The sequence below is a fragment of the Oncorhynchus nerka genome, linkage group LG21, assembly GCF_034236695.1.
Source record: "Oncorhynchus nerka isolate Pitt River linkage group LG21, Oner_Uvic_2.0, whole genome shotgun sequence".
NCBI lineage: Eukaryota > Metazoa > Chordata > Actinopteri > Salmoniformes > Salmonidae > Oncorhynchus > Oncorhynchus nerka.
Window position 1 is genome coordinate 17262781 of NC_088416.1, and position 18573 is coordinate 17281353.

General features: G+C 43.6%; 1 protein-coding gene across 2 annotated transcripts in view; it reads right to left on the bottom strand.

The window, feature by feature from the left end:
* Positions 1 to 4973: 4973 nt before the first annotated feature.
* The window catches only part of LOC115103984 (serum response factor-like), a 30299-nt gene continuing 16699 nt past the window's right edge, over positions 4974 to 18573 (bottom strand). The window contains exons 3-8 of one of the 2 annotated variants that reach the window (XM_029625085.2): positions 14805 to 15057; positions 14129 to 14275; positions 9451 to 9555; positions 7323 to 7499; positions 6885 to 6961; positions 4974 to 6779 (exon numbers count right to left, since the gene is read on the bottom strand). In XM_029625085.2, coding sequence (XP_029480945.1) covers positions 6690 to 6779; positions 6885 to 6961; positions 7323 to 7499; positions 9451 to 9555; positions 14129 to 14275; positions 14805 to 15057 — 849 coding nt within the window. In that variant the 3' untranslated portion in view covers positions 4974 to 6689. The remainder of the gene's footprint in view (positions 6780 to 6884; positions 6962 to 7322; positions 7500 to 9450; positions 9556 to 14128; positions 14276 to 14804; positions 15058 to 18573) is intronic. The other variant, XM_029625086.2, reaches the window with a different exon arrangement.

An 18573-nucleotide genomic window follows, 5' to 3' on the forward strand; every position in this document is an offset into this window, starting at 1 on the left:
TTAACACTTTTCTGGTTACTACATTGTTTTATTTCATGTTTTGATGTCTTCACTATTATTGTACAATGTTGAAAATAAAGAAAAACCCTGGAATTAGTAGGTGTGTCCAAACTTTGAATGGTACTGTACATATTGAACTTCCATCCTCTCAGGGCAGGGTCAACAATGTATGAATCTGAATCACCATTATAATCGTTGGCCAGTACAGAGAATCAAATAAAATCAAATGTTATTGGTTGCATACACATTTAGCAGATGTTATTGCAGGTGTTATAGCGAAATGCTTGTGTTCCTAGCTACAACATTGCAGTAATATCTAACAAAATACACAACAATACACACAAAGTAAAAGAATGGAATTAAGTCAAAAAAATTGCTAGTTAGCTAGTCACTGGAGGACAACAACAAGAGATGCAACAATTCAAGCTTTTTCTTGCAATGCTGTTTGGCTTTTGATGTGATGTGATTGGTGTGAAGCCAAATCCAGACTGGCTTCCCTTCACACTTCTTTTCCCATTCACAGTTGAGCTCACTGTTTCGCTCAATGATGCTCACTGGCTTCACTTGCATTTAACGCTATGTGCAGCAACAATGTCATACTCTTTTTGACCAGACAACATCAGATAGATGGGCTACACATACAGAGATAGAAGGGCACTGTTTTGCAAGCTCTGATACTTTCCCTGGTGAGATACATTCAGCCTCTTGCAAACTGAAGGAAAATTATGAAACACAAACGAAAGATACATTGATGTATTTTTTGGGGCACATTTTTTGTGCTTGGCTTCCCTTGGCATCCATGAATACACGCCATTGACTGTCATTAATAAAGTTAGACTAAAAGAACAAACTTTATTTGACTCTATGTAAACTGGAATCCACATATCCTGAGGTTGCATTCATTGTAGCTGGGGATTTTAACAAGGCTAATCTGAAAACAAGACTCCCTAAATTCTATCAGCATATCAATTGCACAACCAGGGCTGGTAAAACCCTGGATCATTGTTATTCTAACTTCCGTGATGCATTTAAGGCCCTACTCCGCCCTCCTATCGGAAAAACTGACCACGACTCCATTTTGTTGCTTCCAGCCTACAGACAGAGACTAAAACAAGAAGCTCCCGCGCTCAGGTCTGTTCAACGCTGGTCCAACCAATCTGATTCCACGCTTCAAGACTGTTTTGATCACGTGGATTGGGATATGTTCCGCATTGCATCCAACAACAACATTGACGAATACGCTGATTCGGTGAGCGAGTTCATTAGAAAGTGCATTGACGATGTCATACCCACAGCAACGATTAAAACATTCCCAAACCAGAAACCGTGGATTGATGGCAGCATTCGCGCGAACCACTGCTTTTAACCAGGGCAAGGTGACCAGAAACATGACCGAAGACAAACAGTGTAGCTTTTCCCTCTGCAAGGCAATCAGACAAGCTAAGCGTCAGTATAGAGACAAAGTAGAGTCGCAATTCAACGGCTCAGACAGAAGAGGTATGTGGCAGGGTCAACAGTCAATCACAGATTCCAAAAGAAAACTAGCCCCGTCGCGGACCAGGATGTCTTGCTCCCAGACTGACTAAATAACTTTTTTGCTTGCTTTGAGGACTATACAGTGCCACTGACACGTCCCAACACATAAACCTGCGGACCCTCCTTCACTGCAGCCGACGTGAGTAAAACATTTAAACGTGTTAACCCTCGCAAGGCTGCAGGCCCAGACGGCATCCCCAGCCGCGTCCTCAGAGCATGCGCAGACCAGCTGGCTGGTGTGTTTACGCACATATTCAATCAATCCTTATCCCAGTCTGCTGTTACCACATGCTTCAAGAGGGCCACCATTGTTCCTGTTCCCAAGAAAGCTAAGGTAACTGAGCTAAACGACTACCGCCCTGTAGCACTCACTTCCGTCATCATGAAGTGCTTTGAGAGACTAGTCAAGGACCATATCACCTCCACCCTACCTGACACCCTAGACCCCACTCCAGTTTGCTTACCTCCTCAATAGGTCCACAGACGACGCAATCGTAACCACACTGCACACTGCCCTAACCCATCTGGACGAGAGGAATACCTATGTGAGAATGCTGTTCATCGACTACAGCTCAGCATTTAACACCATAGTACCCTCCAAATTCGACATCAAGCTTGAGACCCGGGGTCTCGACCCCGCCCTGTGCAACTGGGTACTGGACTTCCTGATGGGCCGCCCCCAGGTGGTGAGGGTAGGTAACAACATCTCCACCCCGCTGATCCTCAACACTGGGGCCCCACAAGGGTGCGTTCTGAGCCCTCTCCTGTACTCCCTGTTCACCTAGTAGTGGAGAGGGTAGTACGTTTTAAGTTCCTCGGCATAAACATCACGGACAAACTGAATTGGTCCACCTACACAGACAGCGTTGTGAAGAAGGCGCAGCAGCGCCTCTTCAGACATTCAGCTTGTCATCAAAAGCACTCACAAACTTCTACAGATGCACAATCGAGGGCATCCTGTCGGGCTGTATCATCGCCTGTTACGGCAACTGCTCCGCCCACAACCGTAAGGCTCTCCAGAGGGTAGTGAGGTCTGCACAACGCATCACCGGGGGCAAACTACCTGCCCTCCAGGACACCTACACCACCCGATGTCACAGGAAGGCCATAAAGATCATCAAGGACAACAACCACCCGAGCCACTGCCTGTTCACCTCGCTATCATCCAGAAGGCGAGGTCAGTACAGGTGCATCAAAGCAGGGACCGAGAGACTGAAAAACAGCTTCTATCACCACTAACATTGAGTGGCTGCTGCCAACATACTGACTCAACCCCAGCCACTTAAATAATGGAAATGGATGTAAAAAATGTATCACTAGCCACTTTAAACAATGCCACTTAATATAATGTTTACATACCCTACATTACCCATCTCATATGTATATGTACAGTGGGGAGAACAAGTATTTGATACACTGCTGATTTTGCAGGTTTTCCTACTTACAGAGCATGTAGAGGTCTGTAATTTTTATCATAGGTACACTTCAACTGTGAGTGACGGAATCTAAAACAAAAATCCAGAAAATCACATTGTATGATTTTTAAGTAATTAATTTGCATTTTATTGCATGACATCAGTATTTGATCACCTACCAACCAGTAAGAATTCCAGCTCTCACAGACCTGTTAGTTTTTCTTTAAGAATCCCTCCTGTTCTCCACTCATTAGCTGTATTAACTGCACCTGTTTGAACTCATTAGAGTTGTGTAACGACATCAGGGGTAAAATTGTAGACCTACACAAGGCTGGGATGGGCTACAGGACAATAGGCAAGCAGCTTGGTGAGAAGGCAACAACTGTTGGCGCAATTATTAGAAAATGGAAGTTCAAGGTGACGGTCAATCACCCTCGGTCTGGGGCTCCATGCAAGATCTCACCTCGTGGGGCATCAATGATCATGAGGAAGGTGAGGGATCAGCCCAGAACTACACAGAAGGACCTAGTCAATGACCCGAAGAGAGCTGGGACCACAGTCTCAAATAAAACCATTAGTAACACACTACGCTGTCATGGATTAAAATCCTGCAGCGCACACAAGGTCCCCCTGATCAAGCCAGCACATGTCCAGGCCCGTCTGAAGTTTGCCGATGACCATCTGGATGATCCAGAGGAGGAATGGAAGGAGGTCATGTGGTCTGATGAGAAAAAAATAGAGCTTTTTGGTCTAAACTCCACTCGCCGTGTTTGGAGCAAGAAGAAGGATGAGTACAACCACAAGAACACCATCCCAACCGTGAAGCATGGAGGTGGAAACATCATTCTTTGGGGATGATTTTCTGCAAAGGGGACAGGACGACTGCACCGTATTGAGGGGAGGATGGATGGGGCCATGTATCGCGAGATCTTGGCCATCCTGTACCTGTCCCGCAGGTGTGACGTTCGGATGTACCGATCTTGTGTTACATGTGGTCTGTCACGGCGAGGACGATCAGCTGTCCGTTCCGTCTCCCTGTAGCGCTGGCTTAGGCATCTCACAGTACAGACATGGCAATTTATTGCCTTCGCCACATCTGCAGTCCTCATGCCTCCTTGCAGCATGCCTAAGGCACGTTCACGCAGATGAGCAGGGACCCTAGGCATCTTCCTTTGGTGTTTTTCAGTCAGGCCTCTTTAGTGTCCTAAGTTTTCATTACTGTGACCTTAATTGCCTACCATCTGTAAGCTGCTAGTGTCTTAACGACCGTTCCACAGGTTCATGTTCATTAATTGTTTATGGTTCATTGAACAAGCATGGGAAACAGTGTTTAAACCTTTTACAAATTATCTTTGAAAGACAGGGACATTTATTTTTATTGTTTAGTTATAGATCTGTACTGGAGGCCCGTGGATCTTACTCAGTCGTACTTTGTACCTTCTGACTCTGTACCAGATCCAGAACTTGTCTAGTGGCTTGGAAACAGGCTGTAGGATTTCACTTTCCTGCTTTATGCCTCAATCACACCTAGTGTTTTTGCGTTTTGGTACACCAGAATTACAATAACGCTTCGATCACACCAACAGTATTATTGAGCAAAATGGAACGCAGCATCATCTGCATATGTGTGCAACAAAAGTTCAACATTTACCTTCTGCGACCATTACGCATAGTTTGACGCATACATTGGATTAATAAATCCAACCCTAAGCACCACACAGAACGCACTGAAACTACCCCGACAAGGCAAACATTACTTAACTAGGCAAGTCAGTTAAGAACAAATTCTTATTTACAATGACGGCCTTCCCCGGCTAAGCCCTAACGACTCTGGTCCAATTGTGCACTGCCCTATGGGACTCCCAATCACGGCCGGTTGTGGTACAGCCTGGAATCTAACCAGGGTTTGTAGTGACACCTCTAGCACTGAGATGCCGTTCCTTAGACCGCTGTGCCAATTGGGAGCCCAATTGCAGCCATTCTTTTTCAGTTCGTTTCATACAGGAAGTGGGGAAATATTGGTGACTGTCTACAAACATTTTTATTCATACATTTAAATTGAAGAATAGATATTTGACATAGGTGACAATGGTTAACTGTCAAAAACCATTTCAGAAGATGTTCACGTGGTAGAGAATGTAGGCATGAAGCTGTGTGTGTGTGTGTCTTTTTTCAGGCAAGTTAAGTGATAGAAAGTGGTGCTTGCCATTCAAGGATTCCCACAAAAGTAAATTAACATTACTACCCATTAAACATTTTGATGTTGTTTTTCCCTCATGATGGCAACGGATGAGCTCAAGAGAACCACACCGATAAATACTGGCTTGATGATTTTCTCTTTAAAAACCACACTTGTGCAGTTATACTAACACCCAACATTGCAGAGCAGATTTCTAAAATATCCATTTGGTGCCTAATTTAATATATCTTTTTTTAATTTTTTTTTTTACATTTAACCAGGCAAGTCAGTTAAGAACAAATTGTTATTTACAATGGCGGCCTATTCTGGCCAGAACCCGACAACGCTGGACAATTGTGCACCGCCCTATGGGACTCCCAATCACGGTCGGTTGTGATACAACCTGGATTCGAACCAGGGACTGTAGTGACACCTCTTCCACTGAGATGCAGTGTCTTCGACTGCTGCGCCACTTGGGAGCCCAGATGAACACAACCCAGATAGTTAAATCTTCAAATTCCTGTAATAGGTCTAGACTGGCATACTTGTATGTGTAAAAAAAATATATAAAAACTTGGGTATTAGGTACTAATACAATGTCCTTCAATATTGAAATCATAACCAGCATCCTGAAAACACCCCTTTACAAATTGGGGTAATAGTTCAGTAGTAGATGGGAAATACAGTACCATCTATGCAGCAACACAGTAAGTGCTGTAGATTCACACAGAGAAGAGAAAAAATGCCTGCGCCAGTCTTTCAGATTAACCTTGCGATGTTCTAAAGTAATTCCTTAAGCTACAGAATGATAGGGCACGACCTAAACCAGTGGTGGTACCCTGCCCGAGTACAAGGGCAAGTCAGTGTATCAGCCCACTCTAGCACAGCATAGAAGCATAGCAGTCAAGCTACATGGCAGAGTCATAAGGTACAAATATGTGAATTTGACATATGCTTGATTTTGAGGGGAATGCTTTGTTAATGATATATCATTATCAGCAAATAGATACGGGCAATGGTACATTTCCCCCCCAGAAATGAAATAAAAACATGATTACCCTAATGACAGCAACTGGTAGTGTAGAGCCATCATTCATATGCCAACATAAGAAAAATAAGTAATCAACATTTGGATACCCAGGGGGCTTAAAAGAGAATACATTCGTAAGAAGAACAAAATATTAAAACCTCTTCAGTTCACATACGTATAACCGGTATGTGCACACACTACAAGTGTCTGATTGAAATGTGAAGCTGTAGCCCCAGCAATGTGTGGATATGTCAAGCCAAGCTACTCTTGCAGAGAAAGAAAATAAGACAAATATACAAAAATGTATACAAAGTAAAATGGCAGTACCACACCTCAATCCTTTGTAAGTGTGTGTGCATATTCTTACAAGGTTTATTATTTTTTTTTAAAGAAGAAAAAAAGATAATTGCTGTGAAAAGGCAGTAATAAATAGGGGGTGGCAGTCTGTTGGCAAGGCGTCGGTGATCCCCTGGTGTGTGTGCATTTAAATGTGTGTCTGGGTAAAGCAGTCTATTGATATGTGGGTGGGTCAATCATCCTTTGAGTGATGCTGGGCGTCCAGGTTGACCACTTGAAGCTCTGTGAGGTTGCTGCTGCTTGACTGCTGACCAATCATCATCTACAGGTCAAAAGGAGAGGGGATTAGGTGACAGTATTGTTGAGCAGTGAGGGTAGTGTTGAGGTAACAGAGTTGTGGTGACAGAGGGAACATGGGTGTCATTACCGGGTGGAGCTGCACTGCTGACACAGGGATCTGAACTGTCCCAGGATGTCCTGTGAGGAACACCTGCGATACAGCGCCTAGTTGGGATGGGAAAAACGAATCCAATAAATTAAATCACACACAAACGAGCCTGTAAGGTTGGCCGATATTACGATAGTATCGTCTATTGAGGATGATTGACAGCCACCGTCGATAGTGACATCATGATGATATGACATTGTAATGTCATTTCTAAACGGTTCAACCGATATGGATGAAAATACTCTCAAATTATTGACAGTCTGCATTTTAACCTCAGTCATTGTATCATTTAAAATCCAAATGCTGGAGTACATAGCCAAAACAACAAAAAAGTTGTCACTGTACCAATACTTTGAGCTCACTGTATATCAGTGCCCTGTTAGGCCAGTTGTGGTGTCTGGACTCTGATTGGCTCACCGGGGTCATGAGACTGTGTATGGGCTGTCTGTGGGAAGGTGTTGAGCACGGTCAGACTGCCGTCGCCCAACGAGGTTGTAGGTGTGGCGTACATAACAGTGTGGGAGCCGGGGTACATCATGTGACCACCCATCGATGAGGGCACTGAGGACGTGACGATGGTGGTGGGGAGGCTCACTGAATTAGGGAGACAGGACAACAAGGACAATGAGGGATGCATATATCAAGTATGAATGGTGACTTCAACATTAAAATGTTACTACTTCTACACAGTCATAGTGAAACAAAGACCGATGTTAATAAAGGCAAGTAAGATTAAAAACAGCCTGCATATTACTTGTACTGCAAGTACATGATATTTGACACGTCTCAATTTAACAAATGACCACATACCAATACTGCAATCAAGCATTTCATAAAATTAGTTACCTTTGGTTTTCGGATGGAATACTGTTGTTTGATCTCCCCACCTTAGTGACATTGACATTTATCGGTTGTAGTGCCTTTCACCATTCTATTTCCACCCTTCCAGTGGGATCAACAGCCACATTTATGGCATCAAAACTATCATAATCACTACCTTTGAGTTTGGAAAAACTGTTTCACAACCAAATCTCTATTATTGAAGGGGATCCAGACACCTTTGTGATTTCACATGTTTGAGAAACACACAAAAGGGAATATAACATTGCGGATAAAGTTTGGAATGACAATTTAATTTGTACAACAGCTAAAGACCTGCATCACTATACTGAGCGCGTTTCTCTTTTCTAAAATTATGTATTTGGGTGTTTGAGTATTTTTTCCTTCACATTTTTTACTGCACGAGGAAGTGATTTGCTGTTTGGGGTACATTTCTCAAAAACATGTGAAATTACAAAACAAAAAAAGGTGTCTGAACCCTTCTATAAAACATGCCATTTTACATCAAGAGAGAGATTTGGTTGTAAAAAAAGGAAACTTCTCCTTTAATAATTTTAATGTGTATGAACCCTGGATGACTGACAGGGAACGCTGTATTGAAGCCACCACACAGCCATTTTGGTTTATTTTCTTGTAAAAAAAAAAGAAGATTTTGGATGCTTTAGAAATGCATTAATTAAATGTCTACATTCGTTTTTTGACAAGTATATTCTATTAGACACCAATGCTTACTTTTAAATTATATTATGTGAACTGACAAAATAAAAATACAAAAATCCTTTTTATTTTTTAACCAAAAACCTAAACCTATTTTTTAAGGGTACTAAATGTTAGTGTCCCTACTACAACAAATAAAATACTGAAATGTGTCATTTTGACCTTGAAAAATTTATGAAATACTGTAGAATTCCATTCACATCATTGGTTAATCTTGGTTAAAGGTCAGATTGGATTACCAAATCCAAATGATCAGAATCATTCTAGTTTTTCTGTTTTGAAATACCAGAATCGAACATTTAATCCAATCCCATTGCCGAAATCAGAAAAGTTTGAAAAACTGGGCCCAATAGCGAGAGGGTTTACTCCATCAAAATCAGTCAAGGATAAGCAGACTGCCTGCCTTCCCACCATTGGGATGACTCCCATTGTTAGGGCGAAGACAAGACCAGCTCAAATCAAATACAATTTTATTGGTCACATACACATGGTTATCAGATAATGCGAGTGTATACAGTATCTCAGCCTATGAGAAGGCAAGGAGAAGCAATTACCATATTGTCAATACCTGTCCAGTGCTTTCAGATCTATAGGAATGCCTAGTGAGGAAGAGCTAGAGCCTAGGTGTCGATTTCACTTGCTACTGAGAAGTAGCACTCAAGTCAGTGTCTCCATTTGCCCTCTAGATGGGGCAACTGCTCTGCTACACCAGTCATTCCAGACCCTCCTCCTCGGGATTGGGTCCATCAAGGAGCCCATTTCATTATTACCTCAACTTGTAAACAGACTGCTGCTTGTCGCATTTGAGAGTGGGGTAAAAAGCCTACTAGTCATCATATAGCAATTTAACACTTAACATTAAACCCCCCCCTCAATACTAATAATATCATCGCATTGCTGTTTACCACCCTCAAATCACATTGGCATTATAGTCAAATGGGATCATAAGCATACAGGCTGCTGTGAGTGTATGGTGGTTGTTGTTTACCTGTGGAGTTGCTTGTGATGTGGGAGAGGTCACTGTGGCTCACAGAGCTCTGCTGGCTGCTGGGGTGAACCTGAATGGCCTGCAGCTGCTGGCCCATCCCTCCGCCTGAGAAAGACGCACACACGTAGAGTGAGAATATTAAATTTGCCATTCAACTACTTTCGCATACTCATTATAGGAGGCCAAGTTTGCATGTTACCTCTGATAGGTACATAACTAAAGGTGGGTGGTAAATATGAATGGGTTAGTGAAGTGGTGTGTACCAGTTAAGTGGCTGAGCAAGGGTTAACAGACCTACAGAAAAGTAACACAGAATCCCCATCTATACAGCTGTCAGATATGCTATTTAACACAAAGGTGTTCCATTTTCAGCAGTTGTGATTTTATAAATGAAGTACTTGGGCTATTACGACTGACAATTTTAAAGAATTTCCCCATTGTTTAGCCTACATTCACTACAGTTCATGAAGATGATGACCAAGTGAGAAAACTGACACAAGCAATGTTCCCTCTAAGCTGCGCGTGTCTACGCAGTAGCCCCGGGACTGCTGCGCAGTAGCAATGCAGTGAGAAGCATGTTTTTTATCTCCTTATGAGATTTAAATATGGTGCTCTGCTTGCAAGCAGTCACAGGAGAGGGCTCATTTGTTGACGGGACAAAGAGAGGCAATGAGGATGGATAATAAGGACTCATGGAAGGGTAAACAGGAGCTATATTTTAGGGACAAGGAGCGGGAGTCCCGGGGCTCCTGCGCAGTAGCCCCGGGACTCCTGCGCAGTAGCCCCGGGACTCCTGCGCAGTAGCCCCGGGACTCCTGCGCAGTAGCCCCGGGACTCCTGCGCAGTAGCCCCGGGACTCCTGCGCAGACATACAGCGAGAGACAGATGCAGAGAGAGTAGAGGTCGACCGATTATGATTTTTCAACGCCGATACCGATTAAATCGGACAATTTTTATATATACATTTGTAATAATGACAATTACAACAATACTGAATGAACACTTATTTTAACTTAATATAATACATCAATAAAATTAATTTAGTCTCAAATAATGAAACATGTTCAATTTGGTTTAAATAATGCAAAAACAGTGTTGGAGAAGAAAGTAAAAGTGCAATATGTGCCATGTAAAAAAGCTAACGTTTAAGTTCCTTGCTCAGAACATGAGAAAGCTGGTGGTTCCTTTTAACACGAGTCTTCAATATTCCCAGGTAAGAAGTTTTAGGTTGTAGTTATTATAGGACTATTTCTCTCTATACCATTTGTATTTCATATACCTTTGACTATTGGATGTTCTTATAGGCACTATAGTATTGCCAGACTAATTTCAGGAGTTGATAGGCTTGAAGTCATAAACAGCGCTGTGCTTCAAGAAGAGCTGCTGGCAAATGCAGGAAGTGCTGTTTGAATGAATGCTTACGAGCCTGCTGCTGCCTACCACCGCCCAGTCAGACTGCTCTATCAAATAATAGACATAACTATAATAACACACAGAAATAGGTCATTAATATGGTCAAATCCGGAAACTATCATTTCGAAAACAAAATGTTTATTCTTTCAGTGAAATACGGAACCGTTCCGTATTTTATCTAACGGGTGGCATCCCAAAGTCTAAATATTGCTGTCACACTGCACAACCTTCAATGTTATGTCATAATTATGTACAATTCTGGCAAATTAATTACGGTCTTTTTTTATTTATTAATTTAAAATTTTTACCCCTTTTTCTCCCCAATTTCGTGGTATCCAATTGTTTTTAGTAGCTCCTATCTTGTCTCATCGCTACAACTCCCGTACCGGCCCGGGAGAGACTAAGCTTGAAAGTCATGCGTCCTCCGATACACCACCCAACCAAGCTGCACTGCTTCTTAACACAGCGCGCATCCATCCCGGAGCCAGCCGCACCAATGTGTCGGAGGAAACACTGTGCACCTTGGTTAGCGCCCGGCCCGCCACAGGAGTCGCTGGTGCGCGATGAGACAAGGACATCCCTACCGGCCAAGCCCTCCCTAACCCGGACGACGCTAGGCCAATTGTGTGTCGCCCCACGGACCTCCCGGTTGCGGCCGGTTACGACAGAGCCTGGGCGCGAACCCAGAGTCTCTGATGGCACAGCTGGCGCTGCAGTACAGCGCCCTTAACCACTGCGCCCCCCGGGAGGCCCAATTGCGGTCTTTGTTAGGAAGAAATGGTCTTCACACAGTTCGCAACGAGCCAGGCGGTCCAAACTGCCTGACTCTGCTTGCACAGAACGCAAGAGAAGTGACAATTTCCCTAGCTAAAAGAAATTCATGTTAGCAGGCAATATTAACTAAATGTGCAGGTTTAAAAATATATACCGTAATTTCTGGACTATAAGCCTCTACTTTTTTGAACCTCGCGGTTTATACAATGACGCGGCTAATTTATGGATTTTTCCCGCTTTCACAAGATTCATGCCGCCAAAAAACTGAGCACCGTCACATAATGTGACGTAAATCGAGCGCGCTCAAACTTCATCATTCTGATTACAGTAGTCATTTTGTCACCCTCATGGCAAAGACACGGATAAATGCATATGATGCAGCTTTCAAGTTGAAGGCGATCGATCTGGCTGTTGGAAAAGGAAATAGAGCTGCTGCACAGGAGCTTGGCCTTAATGAGTCGATGATAAGACGTTGGAAACAGCAGCGTGAGGAACTGACTCAGTGCAAAAAGACAACAAAAGCTTTCAGAGGGAAGAAAAGCAGATGGCCCGAACTAGAAAATGAGCTTGAAGACAGGGTCAACACACAGAGAGCAGACGGCCGAGGTGTTTCAACTGAGGCTATTCAATTCCGACACCGAAGGAGATGACTTCAGTGGTTTCAGTGCACAGGAGGAGGAAGATAGTGACCAATGACTTTCTTGGTAGGCTACTGTGTTTACTGCAATTTTTTAAAATTTTTATTACAAGCAGTGTTTCGTTTAAAAGCCTATTTATTTTTGTTAAAAGCCGTGTTTCGTTTAAAGGCCTATTAATTTTTGTAACAAGCCGTGTTTAGTTTAAAAGCCTATTTATTTTTTGTTACAAGCTGTGTTTCGTTTAAAGGCTGTGTAAAGTTAATTTGTTTCAATGTACCGGTAGGCACCTGCGGCTTATAGGCATGTGCGGCTTATTTATGTACAAAATACATATTTAAAAAAAATTCAGTGGGTGCGGCTTATATTCAGGTGGGCTTAATAGTCCAGAAATTACGGAAGTTGATGTTAAGAAAGGCATTGATGTTTATGGTTAGGTACACATTGGTGCTACGGCAGTGCTTTTTTTCACGAATGCGCTTGTTAAATCACCACCCGTTTGGTGAAGTAGGATGTGATTCGATGATAAATTAACAGGCACCGCATCGATTATATGCAACGCAGGACAAGCTAGATAAACTAGTAATATCATCAATCATGTGTAGTTAATCACTAGTTATGTTAAGATTGATTGTTTATTTTTTTTACGTCCTTTTTTCTCCCCAATTTCGTGGTGTCCAATTGGTAGTAGTTACAGTCTTGTCTCATAGTTGCATCTCCCGTACCGACTCGGGAGAGGCGAAGGTCGAGAGCCATACGTCCTCGAAACACAACCCAACCAAACCGCACTGCTTTTTGAGACAATGCCCATCCAACCCGGAAGCCAGCCGCACCAATGTGTTGGAGGAAACACCGTACACCTGGCGACCTGGTCAGCGTGCCCTGCGCCCGGTCCACCACAGGAATCGCTAGAGCGCGATGAGACAAGGATATCCCTGCCGGCCAAACCCTCCCTAAACCAGACGACGCTGGGCCAATTTTAAGCCGCCCCATGGACCTCCAGGTCGCGGCCGGCTGCTACAGAGCCTGGACTCGAACCCAGAATCTCTGGTGGCACAGCTAGCACTGCCTTAGACCACTGCACCACCCGGGAGGCCCCAAGATTGATTGATTGTTTTTTATAAGATGCGTTTAATGCTAGCTAGCAACTTACCTTGGCTCCTTGCTGCACACGCTACCACGCAGTCTCCTCGTGGAGTGCAGTGTAATCGGCCATTATCGGTGTCCAAAAATGCAGATTGTTATGAAAACTTGGAATCGGCCCTAAGTAATTGGCCATTCCGATTAAATCGGTTGACCTCTAATAGAGAGACAGTGAGGTAAAGACAAACCTCGAAAAGGACACTAACAGACAGGCATAGAGATATTGGGAGATACAGTTTTGAACAGCGACAAGAGGTAGCTACAGAGAAATGACTTGGATCCTAGATGCAAACAAACTGGGCTCAATTTGGAGACACTCGACACAAACATCAACAGAGTGAGAGATGCATGCAGACAGAGGGAGAAATCCCAAATCAACCCCATGGTTGATCGGAGAAGATTGGATGTATGTAACAAAATAGTGGTAGCTCCATCATGCCCTGTGATAGGTAAGGCAGAATATTCTAAAAAACATAACAAAATTGGTTAAGCTGTACACTAAAGGCGGCTGCGGTCGTACAGAGAATAAATTAAATCATTGAAGATTATTTGTTGTGCAGACCATTTTTTCCCCCATTAAGTCAGAATTGTTGCCATATTGCTTGCCAAGTCTAGGAGCTAGGGGTTGATTTGCAATTCAGGGAGAGTTGATGCTCGGAAGTATCAGGGCAAGGAAACAAAACATAACGTGGCGGGGTGAAGAAGCCCCTGACCTGTGAGCGAGACAGTTGCAGGTAGGCGGAGCAGGGTGGTCTGCTGGCCCTGCCCTGTGGTGGTGATGCTGGTCTGGGCCAAGGGGCCCTGAAGGGCCTGCAGCTGACTGAGTGGAATGGTGTGTGTGCCAAGGGGAAGCGGTGCGCCTAGAGGACGCGCAGAGAAGATTAGCGGTGCCCAGGTCTCACGCAGTGGAACCAGCAGTGCACAGGAGGAGGAAGATAGTGACCAAGAAAACACACAACACAGCGAGAAAGACAAAGAAAAGATAGCGGGTAAACGGACATAGCCACACAAACAAAACAGCCACATAAAACACAGCATCACCGACAAAACATACTCAAACAGACAGAACAAAGCCTCAGACAAAATACAGACAGTTTTACAGAAAAATTTACAGCCACAGACACAGACTCAAACAAAACACACCCAGTCAAAACACATGCAAACACAGCCAAAAAGCCCCAGAGGATTTTTTGTTTTATTGGGGTGCAATATTCTCAACCAATAAAAAAAAAAAAAGGGCAATTCTGAAACGAGGGAACAATTCAGCGGGGTGAATAGAAGTAAATAAAGTTGGGTGCAACATAGATACATCAAGTCAATAAAGTGGGTAATGAGGCAAAGAAAGTGAGACAAAAAAAAAAAAAAACAGGACACCCCCCCCCCACTCACCGGACATGAGGGTGAACCCTCCAGGTAGCATGACGCTCGTTGACGTGGCCGAGGTCTTCAGCACCGTGCCGTTGGCACAGCTGGTGGCACTGTGAGTATTGATGCCCGCCGAGACCTGCCAGCAGGTGGCAGGGATGCTGTTCTGCAAGTGCATGGCCACGGAGGAGGTGGTGGAGGAAGAAGACGTCGATGTAGGTTGGGTGTTGACACCGGCAGGCAGATTGGCCATGGTGAACGTCGGCTTCATCATGTCCTGAGAAATGGAGAAAGCAGGAGAGATATTTACTGATCTGTTATCAGTGCATTTGGAGAGAATCTTTACTTGTAGCTTATGATATGTAGATAATTTGATAGCCAAATATAAGGGGACGTACCAACCAAATGTATTTGTGTTCTCTCATGCCGAGAAACATTGCAGGTAAATAATGCACTCTGTCCATCAGTCAGCACACTGAGTGTTTTTAGATTTTACAAGTTGCTGATACATGTCAAGGATTCCATTGAAGGGCTAAACTTCAACTCCTGGAGTAGTTTGTGAGCAAGCTGGTGTGCTAACTAGCTTTATGAAAATCAAGCAAAGCAGATTTGCGTCTGGGGATGGGAGGGGAGAGACAGCGATGACGAGATGAGAACATTTTCCAATTTGAACAAACAATGCTGGGAAATAATTGAGGTTTAGGACCCCGAGCTTGAATAATAATAATAATAAATAAAGGGAACACGAAAATAACACATCCTAGATCTGAATGAATGAAATATTCTTATTAAATACTTTTTTCTTTACATTGTTGAATGTGCTGACAACAAAAATCACACAAAAATTATCAATGGAAATCTAATTTATCAACCCACGGAGGTCTGGATTTGGAGTCACACTCAAAATTAAAGTGGAAAACCACACTACAGGCTGATCCAACTTTGATGTAATGTCCTTAAAACAAGTCAAAATGAGGCTCCAGTAGTGTGTGTGGCCTCCACGTGCCTGTATGACCTCCCTACAATGCCTGGGCATGCTCCTGATGAGGTGGCAGATGGTCTCATGAGGGATCTCTTCCCAGACCTGTACTAAAGCGTCCGCCAACTCCTGGACAGTCTGTGGTGTAACGTGGCGGAGCGTTGGTGGATGGAGCGAGACATGATGTCCCAGATGTGCTCAATTGGAAAGGGCGGGCCAGTCCATGGCATCAATGCCTTCCTCTTGCGGGAACTGCTGACACACTCCAGCCACATGAGGTCTAGCATTGTCTTGCATTAGGAGGAACCCGGGGCCAACCGCACCAGCATATGGTCTCACAAGGGGTCTGAGGATCTCATCTCGGTACCTAATGGCAGTCAGGTTACCTCTGGCGAGCACAAGGAGGGCTGTGCGCCCCCCCCAAAGAAATGCCACCCCACACCATGACTGACCCACCGCCAAACCGGTCATGCTGGAGGATGTTGCAGGCAGCAGAACGTTCTCCACGGCGTCTCCAGACTGTCACGTCTGTCACATGTGCTCAGTGTGAACCTGCTTTCATCTGTGGAGCGCACAGGGCGCCAGTGGCGAATTTGCCAATCTTGGTGTTCTCTGGCAAATGAAAAACATCCTGCACGTTGTTGGGCTGTAAGCACAACCCCCACCTGTGGACATCGGGCCCTCATACCACCCTCATAGAGACTGTTTCTGACGTTTTGAGCAGACACATGCACATTTGTGGCCTGCTGGAGGTCATTTTGCAGTGCTCCTCCTTGCGCGGAGGTAGCAGTCCTGCTGCTGGGTTGTTGTCCTCCTCCACGTCTCCTGATGTACTGGCCGGTCTCCTGGTAGCGCCTCCATGCTCTGACAGACACAGCAAACCTTCTTGCCACAGCTCGCATTGATGTTCCATCCTGGATGAACTGCACTACCTGAGCCACTTGTGTGGATTGTAGACTCCGTCTCATGCTACCACTAGAGTGAAAGCACCGCCAGCATTCAAAAGTGACCAAAACATCAGCCAGGAAGCATAGGAACTGAGAAGTGGTCTGTGGTCCCCACCTGTAGAACCACTCCTTTATTGGGGGTGTCTTTCTAATTGCCTATAATTTCCACCTGTTGTCTATTCCATTTGCACAACAGCATGTGAAATTTATTGTCAATCAGTGATGCTTCCTAAGTGGATAGTTTGATTTCACAGAAGTGTGATTGACTTAGAGTTACATCGTGTTGTTTAAGTGTTCCCTTTATTTTTTTGAGCAGTGTATATGGTATGTATAAGCTGAAAGTAGAAGCCTAAGTATCGTTGTCCATTAATTTACTCCAATTAAGGGTAAGGGTTAGTAAATAATAAAAGGAAAATATTAAATACATTTAAAATAATAATAAGTATTCAGACCCCTTCCCCTTTTCCAATTTTGTTCCGTTAACTGCCTTATTCTAACGGATTAAATTAAACGTTTTCCTCAATCTACACACAATACCCCATAACGACAAAGCAAAAACAGGTTTAGAAATGTTTGCTAATATATTTTTTAAACAGAAATACCTTAAGTATTCAGACCCTTTGCTATGAGACTCAAAATTTAGCTCAGGTGCATCCCGTTTCCATTGATCATCCTTGAGAGGTTTCTACAACTTGATTGGAGTCCACCTGTGGCAAATTCAGCTGATTGGACATGGTTTGGAAAGGCACACACCTGTCCTCCATGCTTCACGTTGGGAACCACACATGCAGAGATCATCCTACTCTGCGTCTAACAAATACAGCGGTTGGAACCAAACCAAAATTTGGACTCCGACAAAAAGGACAGATTTCCACTGGTATAATAATATCCATTGCTCATGTTTTTTAGCCAAAGAAAGTCGACCACGAAGTCCTGATTCACGTAGTCTCTTCTGAACAGTTGATACTGAGATGTCTGTTACTTGAACTCTGAAGTATTTTTTGGGGGCTGCAATTTCTGAGGCTGGTACCTAATGAACTTATCCTCTGCAGCAGAGATAACTCTGGGTCTTCCTTCATGCCCTTCTTGCGTCGAGCAATCCCGTATCCGGGAGCGTAATCATAGACTCAAGCTTATTACGCAACGTTAACTATTCATGAAAATCGCAAATGAAATGAAATAAATATATTGGCTCACAAGCTTAGCCTTTTGTTAACAACACTGTCATCTCAGATTTTCAAAATATGCTTTTCAACCATAGCCACACAAGCATTTGTGTAAGAGTATTGATAGCTAGCATAGTATTAAGCCTAGCATTCAGCAGGCAACATTTTCACAAAAACAAGAAAAGCATTCAAATAAATTCATTTACCTTTGAAGAACTGGATGTTTTCAATGAAGAGACTCTCAGTTAGATAGCAAATGTTCAGTTTTTCCAAAAATATTATTTGTGTAGGAGAAATCGCTCCGTTTTGTTCATCACGTTTGGCTAAGAAAACCCCCCGAAAATTCAGTCATTACAACGCCAAACTTTTTTCCAAATTAACTCCATAATATCGACAGAAACATGGAAAACATTGTTTAGAATCAAGCCTCAAGGTGTTTTTCACATATCTATTCGATGATAAATCATTCGTGGCAGTTTGGTTTCTCCTCTGAACCAAATGGAAAAATGCATGCAGCTGGAGATTACGCAATAATTTCGACGGAGGACACCAAGCGGACACCTGGTAAATGTAGTCTCTTATTAGTTGGGATGGTGTTCTTCGGCTTGCAAGCATCCCTCCTTTTCCTCCAAACATAACGATGGTCATTAATGCCAAACAGTTTTGTTTGTGCCTACAAATATGTCACAATGCTGCAGACA